The sequence below is a fragment of the Solanum lycopersicum genome, chromosome 6, assembly GCF_036512215.1.
Source record: "Solanum lycopersicum chromosome 6, SLM_r2.1".
NCBI lineage: Eukaryota > Viridiplantae > Streptophyta > Magnoliopsida > Solanales > Solanaceae > Solanum > Solanum lycopersicum.
The window spans coordinates 45,675,536-45,687,920 of record NC_090805.1 but is presented as its reverse complement, the minus strand read 5'-3'; the positions used below and the strand labels follow the sequence as shown (position 1 = coordinate 45,687,920).

The 12,385-nt window shown below is 35.8% G+C and overlaps 1 protein-coding gene across 1 annotated transcript in view; it reads right to left on the bottom strand.

Annotated features, from left to right (window-relative positions):
- LOC101260947 (DExH-box ATP-dependent RNA helicase DExH14) overlaps positions 1–12,385 on the bottom strand; it is a 29,576-nt gene that overhangs the window by 15,163 nt on the left and 2,028 nt on the right. Inside the window, exons 4-22 of the mRNA XM_004241556.4 lie at positions 11,910–12,363; positions 11,745–11,810; positions 11,270–11,374; positions 10,882–11,184; positions 8,192–8,308; positions 8,009–8,068; positions 7,851–7,922; positions 7,656–7,772; positions 7,371–7,532; positions 6,792–6,857; positions 6,494–6,646; positions 6,332–6,415; positions 4,554–4,628; positions 4,330–4,461; positions 4,178–4,243; positions 2,873–2,938; positions 2,649–2,771; positions 2,002–2,151; positions 885–1,097 (exon numbers count right to left, since the gene is read on the bottom strand). Of these exons, the coding sequence (XP_004241604.1) occupies positions 885–1,097; positions 2,002–2,151; positions 2,649–2,771; positions 2,873–2,938; positions 4,178–4,243; positions 4,330–4,461; positions 4,554–4,628; positions 6,332–6,415; positions 6,494–6,646; positions 6,792–6,857; positions 7,371–7,532; positions 7,656–7,772; positions 7,851–7,922; positions 8,009–8,068; positions 8,192–8,308; positions 10,882–11,184; positions 11,270–11,374; positions 11,745–11,810; positions 11,910–12,363 (2,584 nt within the window). The remainder of the gene's footprint in view (positions 1–884; positions 1,098–2,001; positions 2,152–2,648; positions 2,772–2,872; positions 2,939–4,177; positions 4,244–4,329; positions 4,462–4,553; positions 4,629–6,331; positions 6,416–6,493; positions 6,647–6,791; positions 6,858–7,370; positions 7,533–7,655; positions 7,773–7,850; positions 7,923–8,008; positions 8,069–8,191; positions 8,309–10,881; positions 11,185–11,269; positions 11,375–11,744; positions 11,811–11,909; positions 12,364–12,385) is intronic.

The window sequence follows — 12,385 nt, the reverse complement described above, 5'->3', positions numbered from 1 at the left end:
ATTAAAAAACTTAACAAAGAGGACCATATAAAATAGAAGATGAAAAACTGAAATAGTTGGCTACTACTAAAGCAATCCTTTAGATGGAGATAAATGAACAATGGCTTCAGTCCTATTTACGGGAGACAGGTTACTGTTTAGTACACTAAGAAGAACTTCACTTACTTTTAAGGTTAATTGCCCTCGAACAAAATCTCTTCTAATTATTCAAGTTCATTATGAATTTTCTTACATAAATAACACCATCAGATGTGATACTGCAACTAATTTAAGTTGGACATTGTGCTGATGCATGGGTTTACACTAGTAAATAGTATGTGCAAAAATGTGAACAACCAAAAAAGAAAAAGGACAAGTGTCACATGAAATGATACAGAGATCACTGTCTATCTGACAAGCAACAATGTGCTGTATCTTAATTGAACAATAAATTCCTCAAATATTTCTGCGCTTTATCGATCAATTTGGGAATGATTTCCCTTCTCATTTCCAAAACAGAACCGGCTCAAAATTACTCCAATGTCCCCAAGAATTTATCAATATAAATGACAGAGTTCCAACGAAAATTATAGCATCCAGATTTCATATTCAGCTCCTTCTCTATCTTCGAAGACCATTCATTCCAATTTTTTGAGCACATTTAATACAATAGATACAAGAAATTAACTATATGTTGATGTAACAGTTCTCCAGTACAGAGAAATTGTTATACAAACAAAGAGTAAGCAGTGGTCTTAAGAACAAGGTGTAGATAGCATTTACCCTTTAGACAAGTCCATATTCGCCAACATAGGATCACAAACCAAAAAATGACAAAATCATAACTGAACAAAGCAAATTGCATGATTCATTAAGTGAAAGAAATGGCAAGAAAAACAAAATACCTCGCTTTCATTCATATGCCGTGACAGCATTTCATTGTAAGTTTCAACACTAGTATACTGGATATAAAAGTGGCTTGCAATACGACCAAGCTCAGTGCAGTAGAAGTTCCCACTTTTCTCATCAAAACGCATCATTTTTGCTTTGTCAAGTGCACGAGCAGCATCACTTATAAGATCCCTTTGCTTTAAGCTTAATGATGGATCTGCCATGACCTGCAAAAGAGAAAAGAGAGGATCAGCTTAAGTTGAACGCAATATTGTTAGCTGCTTCCCCCAACCTCTTACAAAAACAAGTACCTCAAATCAACTTTATCTTGAAATATTAACCATATCCGATTAACACACTTATAAAAGCCATTAGTGACAATGAAAGCTGTATACAAGAAATGTCAACATGAGAACCTCAGGGTTAATCTTGATATCCAAAGGTGCATCAACTATCTACTAATGGTCAAGCAAGACTTGTTCATCTGCTATACTTCTTCAAACAAAAAGATCCATCGATCAAGCTCCCAATAACAATATACCCACTGTGATCCCACCTTATAAAAAAAACATATCAAGTGTGATCCCACAAGAGGGTGAGGGGGTGGGGTTTGCACAGTCCTTACCTCTACCTTGAGTGAGGTAGAGAAGTTGTTTCGGATAGACCCTCGACTAAAATTTACAAATTCACATGTCTAAAATTCCATCATTCCATTTATCTTTATAGACTACATAAAATTCACCTACACAGAAATTTCATTCCCAAGCATTCAACCCCTCCCATCTCCTTCCATCCCCAAGGAAGTAAAATTGCAGAAGAGAACTTTCATACTATTCTATGTTCAAAGAACTAAATGAATGTAATGCAAGGCCTTGCACCTGGACAACACATGATTTGTACAAAATAAACTATTGACTTTTCATACACTAGACCCTAAGAGGATTTATAAAAGTGCACGACATCTGACGTCTTTGAAGGTCCATTAGTTTATTGTTTTCTTGTTAGTTACTTACTTTTAAAAATTTGGAAGGGACGTGAAGGAATACATAGATTACGATGCCCTGATAACAATATAAGTAAATCAGAAGTTTATTTTAAGATGATGTACAATCAAGATGCATGAAAATATACCTCATCCCATCCGATGCCATAGGCCAAAGGATTCATCTTCATCCTAATGAAAAGGTATGTGTAACCAAGCCAAGCACAAGCTTCCTTGACATTTGTTACAGTACCCAGTACCACCTCAGCATTTAGATTATCTTTCAAGGAATTGATGAACTGCAAGATAACAAGTTCCAAAAAGAGTCATGAAAAAAATATTAAAAGAATGTTCAATACAGAGATAAGACATTGCAAGGAGCTGTGAATTCCAGTACTCTATTTTTTCAAATGGAGCTGATCTGTTACATAAAATACTGTTCACAGGGACTAGGATATTTTAGATGGGCAGAATACCCTATTTAAATATACAGCAATTAGCGAAAGGCAGAAATGAAAAACCTTATTAACTTTTTACAGGAGAAGTAAAAGGAATAGCATCTACTATTTATTTGTGAGAGCTTCAAAAAAATCTTGTGGATGATAGAAAAGCTTCAACTTTTCACATAACCGTGCATTTTTTAACAAGTAATGTTTTACATAAGTACATAACCATGCTTCTGCCTAAAAGTTAAAGGAGGAATGTATCAGAAAAATAATCAAATATCTGCAGCCCTGCATATAGGAAACAAACAGACAACTAAAGGTCTAAAATTGGCATCGAATATGAATTCTACCTGACTTTCTATAGGAAGTTGACTTGTCAATAGCCGTAAATAATAAGCCAATTTGTCATGTGAAGTGATTATAATGCCTTCACCACTTTTATCAAACTGAGGTCTTCCAGCACGTCCGAAGATCTACCAGGGAAGAACATTTTACGCAACAGCACAAATATATGAGTGTCGATCAACATTACCAACCGAATAAAAGTAACAGCACGGAGAAGATGATATCTCACTTGCATCACATCTAGCATACCCAGATCTCGCCATCCACCAGCCTTTGGATCATATATTTGAGTTCCCTGGAGAGATGAAATACTAAAGCATTACTCACAAAATGACAAGGTTTATCATGCAAAAGAATGTCATGTAAAAAAGCTGCAAACTAACTTACAAATAATATGAATAGCTTCAATGAATACAGTTGCATTCAACTAAGTTTACTACCCAAATTACATATATATAACCATGTTTCAGCCCAAAGTAGGGACCAAGGACCATCAGTTTTTCTTAGCAATTTTCTGTGAAATTTCAGACAATTAGCGACCAACACATAATGGAACATTTGATTTTAAATTTTGAAGGAGAACATTCTCAATGGAGTGCATCGTTAATCCAGAATGTCGCATTACACTTCTTCCATGAGTTGGGTTCTATCAGATGCAAAGAAAGTCCAAGGGCATATAAGACATGATTCAAATGAAAGCAATTAATACTATGGTTGACTTCAGTTAGCATAACACCAATATCATACCAGAATCATCAACAAATAATCAACATCTTTCCTTTGACCAGTTCGAAAACAGTTTAGAAAAGTATCCAACAAAAAAAAGAGGAACTTGTTTTGATGATAAAGATAGGAAAGCACATGAAGGTGGCCTTTTTCAACACCCAAGATCACCCTATTTTTTGGTGTCATTGGTGAACCATGCAAATGAAGGATAAAAACATGGGAGGTTAGGAATGCAATCAAATCAAAACAAGACTATATCTGCTAGTTTCAAATTGAACTGGTAAGGCGAAAACTCTTGGACCAGTTCCCAAGCCCAAGCTAAACACTGATTAAAAGCATATAAAGCCGGACACAAAAAGAAAGTGCAAACAAGATCAAGAAAACCAGACATCGAAATCCTAAAGTTTCAAATTATTACAACAAAGTCACTAAAAAGAAGTAAGCAAGTTAGTATTTGTTATCCTAGCTAACTGCTCATTTATTTCACCAGATATGGTTAGGAATGTGTTTCTTCCATTGTGCTAGATATTAGAAGCTCAGCTTAAACAGCAATCGTATGTCGATGGAATTGTAATAAAGATACAAACAATTCTTAATATCAGAGAACTATTCTACAGTGACTAAATGCAGAATGATCCAGTTGAGCTGAATCTAAATCACACCCAATAAGGTACCAGACTAAAGCTCAAATTATTCATCTAAAGCTTGGATGCATGGCAGTCAAGTCAAAAGAAAAACAAGATGCTCAGAATATATTAAAACTTATGCAAGCTTCCTCAAATTTTATTTATTAAAGCATTCCACAAACCTTAATCACAACTGTGTGAGCAGGCAAATTGACTCCCCATGCCAAAGTTGCAGTGCAAACAAGGACCTAGAATGAAGCAGGGGTTTTTAAAACTAAAAGGAAAAAGAGGTTGAAAAATGTAAGTGAATAACTGGAAAAGCAAAGAAACCAACCTTCAAAAGTCCCTGAGAGAAAAGTCTCTCTGTTAGGTTTCGGTCAGCACGTAACATTCCAGCATGATGAATGCCAATCCCATGTTCGAACAGTTGAACGACCTCCTTATTTCTGGACTTGAAAACTTCCCTCTGAAATGCATAGATTGAATGACCTAAGAAAAAGACGCCATAATAAGGATGTAAAGAGAATATTAAATTGAAGGACAATAGATTTTGCTTGCCTTTAAAATCTCATATTGAGGATGCTCGTCATTTTTGAACAGTTCAGACTCTGTACTTTTACCAGATAATTCAACCTGTTGATATGAATATGAAATGTTCATAACATGGAGGCAATGTTCTATATTTTTTTTTGTGATACTGGTAACATTACTCTGAATATCCACAAGTATACTACAACCAAAAGTGTAGTTCCCCTTCAAAAGTATGACAATCTATCAAAGCTTAAAACTATATATGTAGCCTATAACGATCTAGAACATCAAAGATGTCTTCTGTTTGAGCTAATAAACTGTGTTAGCACCATAAATAAAAAAGAGCTAAGCACATTATTTCATTTTACATCATGTAGACTATTTTGCACATTTTCAAAGTTCCTGTTGTTTCTCTTAATTAAAAAAAAACAACTCCTATTGTTTCTCTCTTTCTAGTTTAACCACTTGTGGGATTACACCGGGCACGGTGTTGTAGTTGATGTGTGTATAGGAGTGGTTAAGAATCCCGATAATTGTATAAATAAGAATATGAATTACTTTCTTTTCTTTTTAGGATCACTTCTACACTTCCCTTTCCTTTATAGGATTACCTTGTAAACACAAAGCACCGTATATTAATTCCAACATGCTTGAGGCAATAATCGAGCAATTCATTCGCGACATCTTTTCCTTTATCATTCTTTAGAATTTTCAACTCTATCAAACCCCATTACCCTCTCTTGACTGCAGGATCCTGAATTGTTAGTTACCAGTGAACTAAAGATGAGCCAATCCCAGGGTCTTTAACAAACCATTGGGAGTCCTAAATGTAAACTTGCCAACATTTATCACCTATCTCTAGCAGAGAACCACAGGAAGAATTTCACAGAACATCCATGATTTATTAAGACATAGGTTGACTACAACTCTGGGTTGGCTGTGCGAGAATCTGAAAAAGCCCCGCGGCAGCAGTATGTTTTACAGCAAAGATTATTACTTTGACAAGAATAATATTGCTTTGAATTAGGCAAAATGCTGTTAGCATCTAGAAAGATACTTTTCCAAATAGAGGTGTTCACTGGGAGGGTTGGTCTGATTTTTTTGGGCGGGTCAAATTGGGCTGAGAGGCTGAGTCAATAAAGGAGCGGGTGAAAAGCTACTGGGGCTGAAATGGCTAAAATGCAGGCATAACCCAACCCTCCACCCAAACCAATTTTTACTAAATTTTAATTGCTTTATTTGTTATTGTAGAGGGGGGTGGGTTTGTCCTGCATGAAGTTACAGATTATGCTAGTTAAAGCTCATAATACAGAAAGACATAGTAGGACTTCAATGCTGAATCGCCATGTTCCTTGTCGAATCATCAAAATAACTGCCACTATAAAATAAAGGAAAGATTGCGCAGATATTACAAAAGCTATGAAACCCAACCATCATAATAAACATGATGATTAAAAACACAAGATATGCAATAGAGATGGACGGAGTTGTAAGTCAAATACAAATAGGCGCAAGATCAGAAATATGGATTGCTTTTAGACAAGTTTGAAATTTTCTATTGATTTAAACAAGTATAACATAGATCTTATAAGGAATAAATAGTGAAGATACAGATAATGAATTACAAAATATTCAGAAAGTAATGAATACTGAAGAGAAAGATTTGAGTAAATTGAAGTGAAGTAAAGAAAATTGAGTTGGACTAAGAGGAAAGCAAGGCAAACAAAATGCAACAAGGATAGTGGGAACTATTAAGTAAAATGATTAACTGTGAGTTAAACCATAGCCTGATGGAAAAAACCTACCAGCTTATCAGCAGTTTTCACTGTGTCTTTACGTGAATGGACAAAAACCATAGCCTGGTGCCCTTGTTTTAGGGAATCAACAACCTGCATAAGTGAAGAGTCAGACCAGAAATTTATAGGAGACCGCAAAATAGAAAGGAGGAAGGTTTTGGAGAAAGATACCTTATTGTAGCATATCTCATTAAGCAGTTCATTGCGGGCTAAAAAGTTATGCTCACTAATACCAATATACTGCTGTGCAAGAGGTACTGGACGGTAGCTCGAATCAAAGAAAAATAAGCCTGTCTCTGAATTCACCCTTAGAAACTGTGCAACCTGGATTTTACAGAAGGAATAACCATGAACAAAAAGTTGAATCTAAAGGATGTAACAAAATATTGAAGCCTCATCACTCTGTATAGCCCAAATGTCCAGCATGGAGGTGAGGACTTCTACACGAAAATTTTAAACGAGAACCAACCTCCAAATAGTTGGGTAATGTGGCTGAAAGGCCCACTATCCTTATCATAGACTGTGTGGACTCCACCTGTAAAAGCACCAGAACCAAAAGTCAAACCTAATTGTGTACACATGAAAATGGAGTCACCTCCACCTTATCACTGGATGAGATGATATCACAATCAAGTTCATAACCTAAACCCTCATAGTTGGTCAATATATTTTGCTGCCAAGTTTATATTTCCATGTTACAATTTCATGACTTAAACCTTTGTCTCACAGCATTTTCATAACCTTCATGCATCTCATATTCCTTCGATTTTAAAAATGAAATGCCCTAAAATGTTTTTTTCCAACATTATATTATTCTGTTCTAAATGCCAATAACATGCTTCATCTTTCAATTATCCCAAACTTAAATAAAATTATTACTTAATAAAAAATAAAACATGCTTTATCTTGCAATTTTAGGCCTTTACCGGAGAAGTGGAACAGTAGCAGAGGATGGCAGCAATTAGTGCACAGAGGCAACATCATCATATAAAACAATACTGAAATTTCTACAGTAGACATTAGAACAATTATAACATCATTTGCTAACCTGACGAAGTGTACGGGCTACTAATGCTTCTATCACAGGGCCTCTATCATCATTTAGCAAATGGACTTCATCAATGATAAGTAGCTTCACCAGCATTGAGAGCGACATGTCACTGCTTTTCCGAGTAATAACATCCCACTTTTCAGGTGTTGTCACTATCATCTGAAGAAATATAACCAGACACCATCAAGCCAATCAACCGACTAGTCAACTAGGCCAAAATCCAAACAGAAAGACAATAAATAAATAATCAACAACTTATTAAGAACTGAAGTTTGACAGAACCTGTGTTTCCTCAAGCTCATTCTTAGAAAGCTGCATGTCTCCAGTAAGTTCCCTCACAGTTACATTAAGTGGAGACAATCGATGACTGAAAGTTGATGTGACCTCTGCAGCTAATGCCTAGAGAAGAAATTAACTTATATTACCAATTATGTTAAATAAATTGGAGGACACAAGTACACAACTCTCGACCTACACCTTCATAGGAGCAACATAGATTATCTTGAATTCATCCTTATGCAAGTAACCATCTCTAAAGTGATGTTGGATCTGCAAAGAGAAGAAGGTTACATAACTTCATCAAAGTGCCAATAGTCCCAGCATGGAACATGCTCTAAAAGAAAAATAAAGCACACCTCATGTAGAATAGCAATCATAGCTATGTTTGTTTTCCCAGCCCCAGTGGGGGCACACACCTGGTAATAAATGAAATGAAAGCTATCAAAGACAGATCAAAATTCATTTCCATAGGAAAATAGTATACATTATAACTGAAAAAAGGGTATTAACGTACACTACCAAAGGAAAAAGTTACTCACTAGTATGTTTTCGTTGCTATTGTACGTAGTATGGTAAATTCTGCTCTGAATACGATTGAGACTCTTATAGCCATGAAAAGCTGCTTGCGCAAAGTCGTCTAGCTCCTTAATCTCAATCTGATAAGAAAACCAAGGAAGCAAAACCATCAGTTAAATTAAGCAAGTTTTAATGAAACCAACGAAGATCCATCAGAAAAGCACTCTTAACATTGTCACTTGAGAAACAGCAAAAATGTGGAGACAGAAATTCCAATTTTATAAGAAAATGTATTTCTTCCCAAAGACACTCAATCCTCTATACAAAGAGGAACATCATGGGTGAGGGTTCTTCAAAGAAAATAAGGGATCATAGACTACTCCTTAATAGACCAAAGCTATAACTAGAATGAAAAGAGTATACTAGACTGAATATAACATAAAGAGCATAGCATATACTAGATCAATAAAAAGATTAAGTTTGAATTCTGTAGAAATTATGTTTTATTGGAGAGAGAGAGACTACAAAGAGGAGGATGAAACTGCGGTTCATGCAAAAAGATGACATGAGAATACAGCAAAGGAACAGTGCATTCTAGTATCTTCGTCGGTCTACCAAAGGAATTAGGTGGACAAGTTTTATGCCATTTTCATCATATCAATGATAAAAAGAAGCCTACAGATATTTGATTTGATGCTGAGTTGTGTCTATACATGAATTTTACTCTGAGAAACAATTGAAATTTAGTAAAGTGAAAATTATTATTTCAAAATACTCCGCAAACAAGTTGTTCAACTTCAAACTCCCTACTTCCAAGTTGAAGTTGACATAATGGACAAAATAGTAAATTAAGCACTGATTGGCAAAATACTATTCTACATCAACATACCTAGAGTAACCCCGCAGGTAGGTGGAGTCTAGAGAGGGTAGAACTTACGCAAACCTTACCCCTACCGTGTGAAGGCAGAGAGGTTGCTTCCAAAAAACCTTTGGCCCAAGTAATGCATATCGAAGCAGTATGAAAAAAATATACATAGGTAAAGAAGGCATAACAAAATAATAGAGAAAGCATTACATAGCATTCAGGGAAAAGAAAGTAACAACAATAAATAATACAATACTCGAAGCACAAGAAACAACAAATAATACAATACAAGAAACAACAAGTAGTAGCAGAAATCAAGGGACAATAAACTACAGAAATACTGTAGTAGTAAATACTACTGATATGAAAGGAGAAACAGGTAAGGTGCACCAAACTACCACCAAGCCTATCCTACAGGAAAGCGAGATGACGCTACACTAAGTACTCTTGGTAAGCTTGGTAAGTCGAAGATGCTTCATGTCCTGTCTAATCACCTCTACCCAATACTTCTTCGGCTTACCTCTACCTCTCCTTTAACTCACCAGTGCCAACCTTAACAAATCTACAATTTAAGTAGAAGAGGAAATACCCAGAACAATTATCAAAGAATAACCACCTCCAAAAGCAAATGTCCTAAACATGTGTCTACTATGAAAATTCAACAGTCCAAGCCCCATGATTAAACATTCAAGCAAGAAGTAACGCTCCACAACTCAAACGGCCAAGCTCAAGCCTAGATAACCATGGATGCTACCCTAAATAACATGATCTCCATTAACTATTGTAGCTTCTTGAAATCATATGTAGCTGGAGATGCAACCCTAGCATCACATAATGGAGAAAATGAATTGTAGGACTTGCGGTTCATATGTAAGAAACATCATGAAGATTAGACCATTAGCTCCTACACAGTAGTTTACAGCAGAATTAAGGGACATCGTCTTCTTTGTGCTAACCTAAAACAATAGTGGATATTGTAGTCGAAGAGTAAGATCGAAAACAGGAGGAAAGTTGAAAAGTCATCAAATGTTAAGATCCTTTTCTGCATTTTTTGTGCAAAGAAACAATACATTATTGTTTACATGCTTAACAGTGACAAAAATAGAAATAAAGAGAATCTAGAAAGAGAAAATTACATCCTGTATTATTCCATAAAACCACAGTATGCAGGCTGTGCCATACTAATCCAAAAAAGTACAGAACTCCATTCCAGCCAAACCACTACCACAATAGCATAGTACAAATAAGTTTTACGTTTCTTGTTTAGATTCAGTACTAAACACAAGAATTGATGACTGCTCTAGAAAATAGACGAGCTTTGGATTGTCTTCAGTACCAAGATAGAAAGTCGGGTAAGCAGGATTTACAGATGTATCGTCCATTAGAAAGCATATTCAAGCATCAAGTATATTTTGAAAAAATATCACAAAAATTTAATAAAGAATAGCACACAGCAAGCAATGGATGAGAAGCACAACCCCAGTAATATGTATCTTGGTACACTAGCTACATGTGAAAAGAACAAAGGAAATTGACCATCTCATCTACTTCATGTACATTTTCATTTTTATATGTGGAAAGATAAAGTGCTGCTAGCATCAAATATTGATGTAGGGAAGGACCGAAGCAGTTTGACAATTACTATACAAACAGGTTTTGCGACAAACTCTAGCAACACTTCATTCAAACCAAGCTCTACCTCCCAGATGATTAATTTTCATAACCATGTCCACTACAAACAAACCATATCTACAGCGCTCTCTCTCTCTCTCTCTCTAAATATATATATATATATATATATATATATATATATAACAACAATAAGCAAAAGGCAGAAAAGGGAAATACCAGTCTCTCCCCGGGTTTCATAGATGCAGTTGGTGTTGGAGGGATAATGACTTCTTCATATCCTTTCTGGTGTTTTCTGATAGTTCCTTGAGGAAGGGCTGTAGGACCTAAGGTGTTTATCCCTTCACCATGACCAACGAGGTCCTCAAATATATATTTCTTCTCACTAGCATGAAGCAAGGAACTAAAACTCACGGTGGACAAATCACCCTCAACCCCATTATTTGTTCCTCGCCTATGCTTCTTTTCTTCCTTGCGACGAAGTTTATCAATTTGCTTTTCAGACTCGGTTTGAACGGTTACCTGCTCGACAAGTAACAAGTAAATTCAAATGTCAAGTGTGGCATTGTATGTATGACATTATCATGGCTATATATCTATTACTTACCTGGACGGCATAACTAGGAGCGCGTGATTGCCCGCCTGTAGTCATCTTGTCAGCTTTCAGTTCAATTAGTCCATGATGGATTGCATCAACAATTTCCTTTTTGTGCTGAGATAGGAGGAACAGGATCTCATGAAAAAGGTAGAACGGAGAAAAATTATAATTTAAACAGTACCAAATTGCAAATGGATGAACCTAATTGCTTGCTGCTATTTGAATGATTCTCTACCTGATTGCTTACTGTTCCTATTTACCATAAATCATTTTAGAGAACTCAACTCATAAATACTATTGAGTCCCACATTTGAATTTATAATCTCTCAACCAATCCTAAAAACATATTATCAGACTCAGACTACTTTACACCATACATAATGTACATACTTTTTACTTCAATGTATCATAAATTTAAAGAACAATTTGATGATATGTCCAATGAAGATCCACAATAATTAGAATATCTGCTCAAAATTCTTACCATGATAAGATCCTGAACTGTTTCAAATGCACCATCACCAACAAGGTCAAGCAAATCGCCAGCTATCTAAAAAAGAAACAGATTATATGCTTCTGGAACTGATGTGCCAAAAGATGAGGTTAAAGCATGTCACAGAACTATGAAGTGGAAGGGGTATATTGTAACCTCATCCCCTGGTTTCTCTGAATCAAGTACGCGACATATGGCCATTGCCAGTTCATCTCGAGGAAGCTGCGAAGTACTTCCTCTAACAATCTCATCACAGGCATCTCTTAACCAGCTTAAATCAAATTTTCCACCAGATACAGATTCTCTAAATTTTGAGAAGGAGCCATGTTCATTCTGTGTTTCATGACTTGAAGAAGGTGCACTGTCCTGTTCAACAAAAAAATCAGAATCTTCCAAGGAAACATCAATTAAAAAACGAGCTGGAGGTCTGAACACAAGGTCCGAGCCAAATTCCACATCATCAGTAGTTCCATTAGACACTTCTGGTAAAGAGGCGGTCTCAATTCCAGGGTGATTATTCTGCAACTCATACAATATTTGTGCTAAAGAGGCAACTCTTGATAGTAATGAGTCTGAAACTACGTAGCCAACAAGTTTTTGCAAATTTAGCCTGCATTCAAATAAAAGATTGA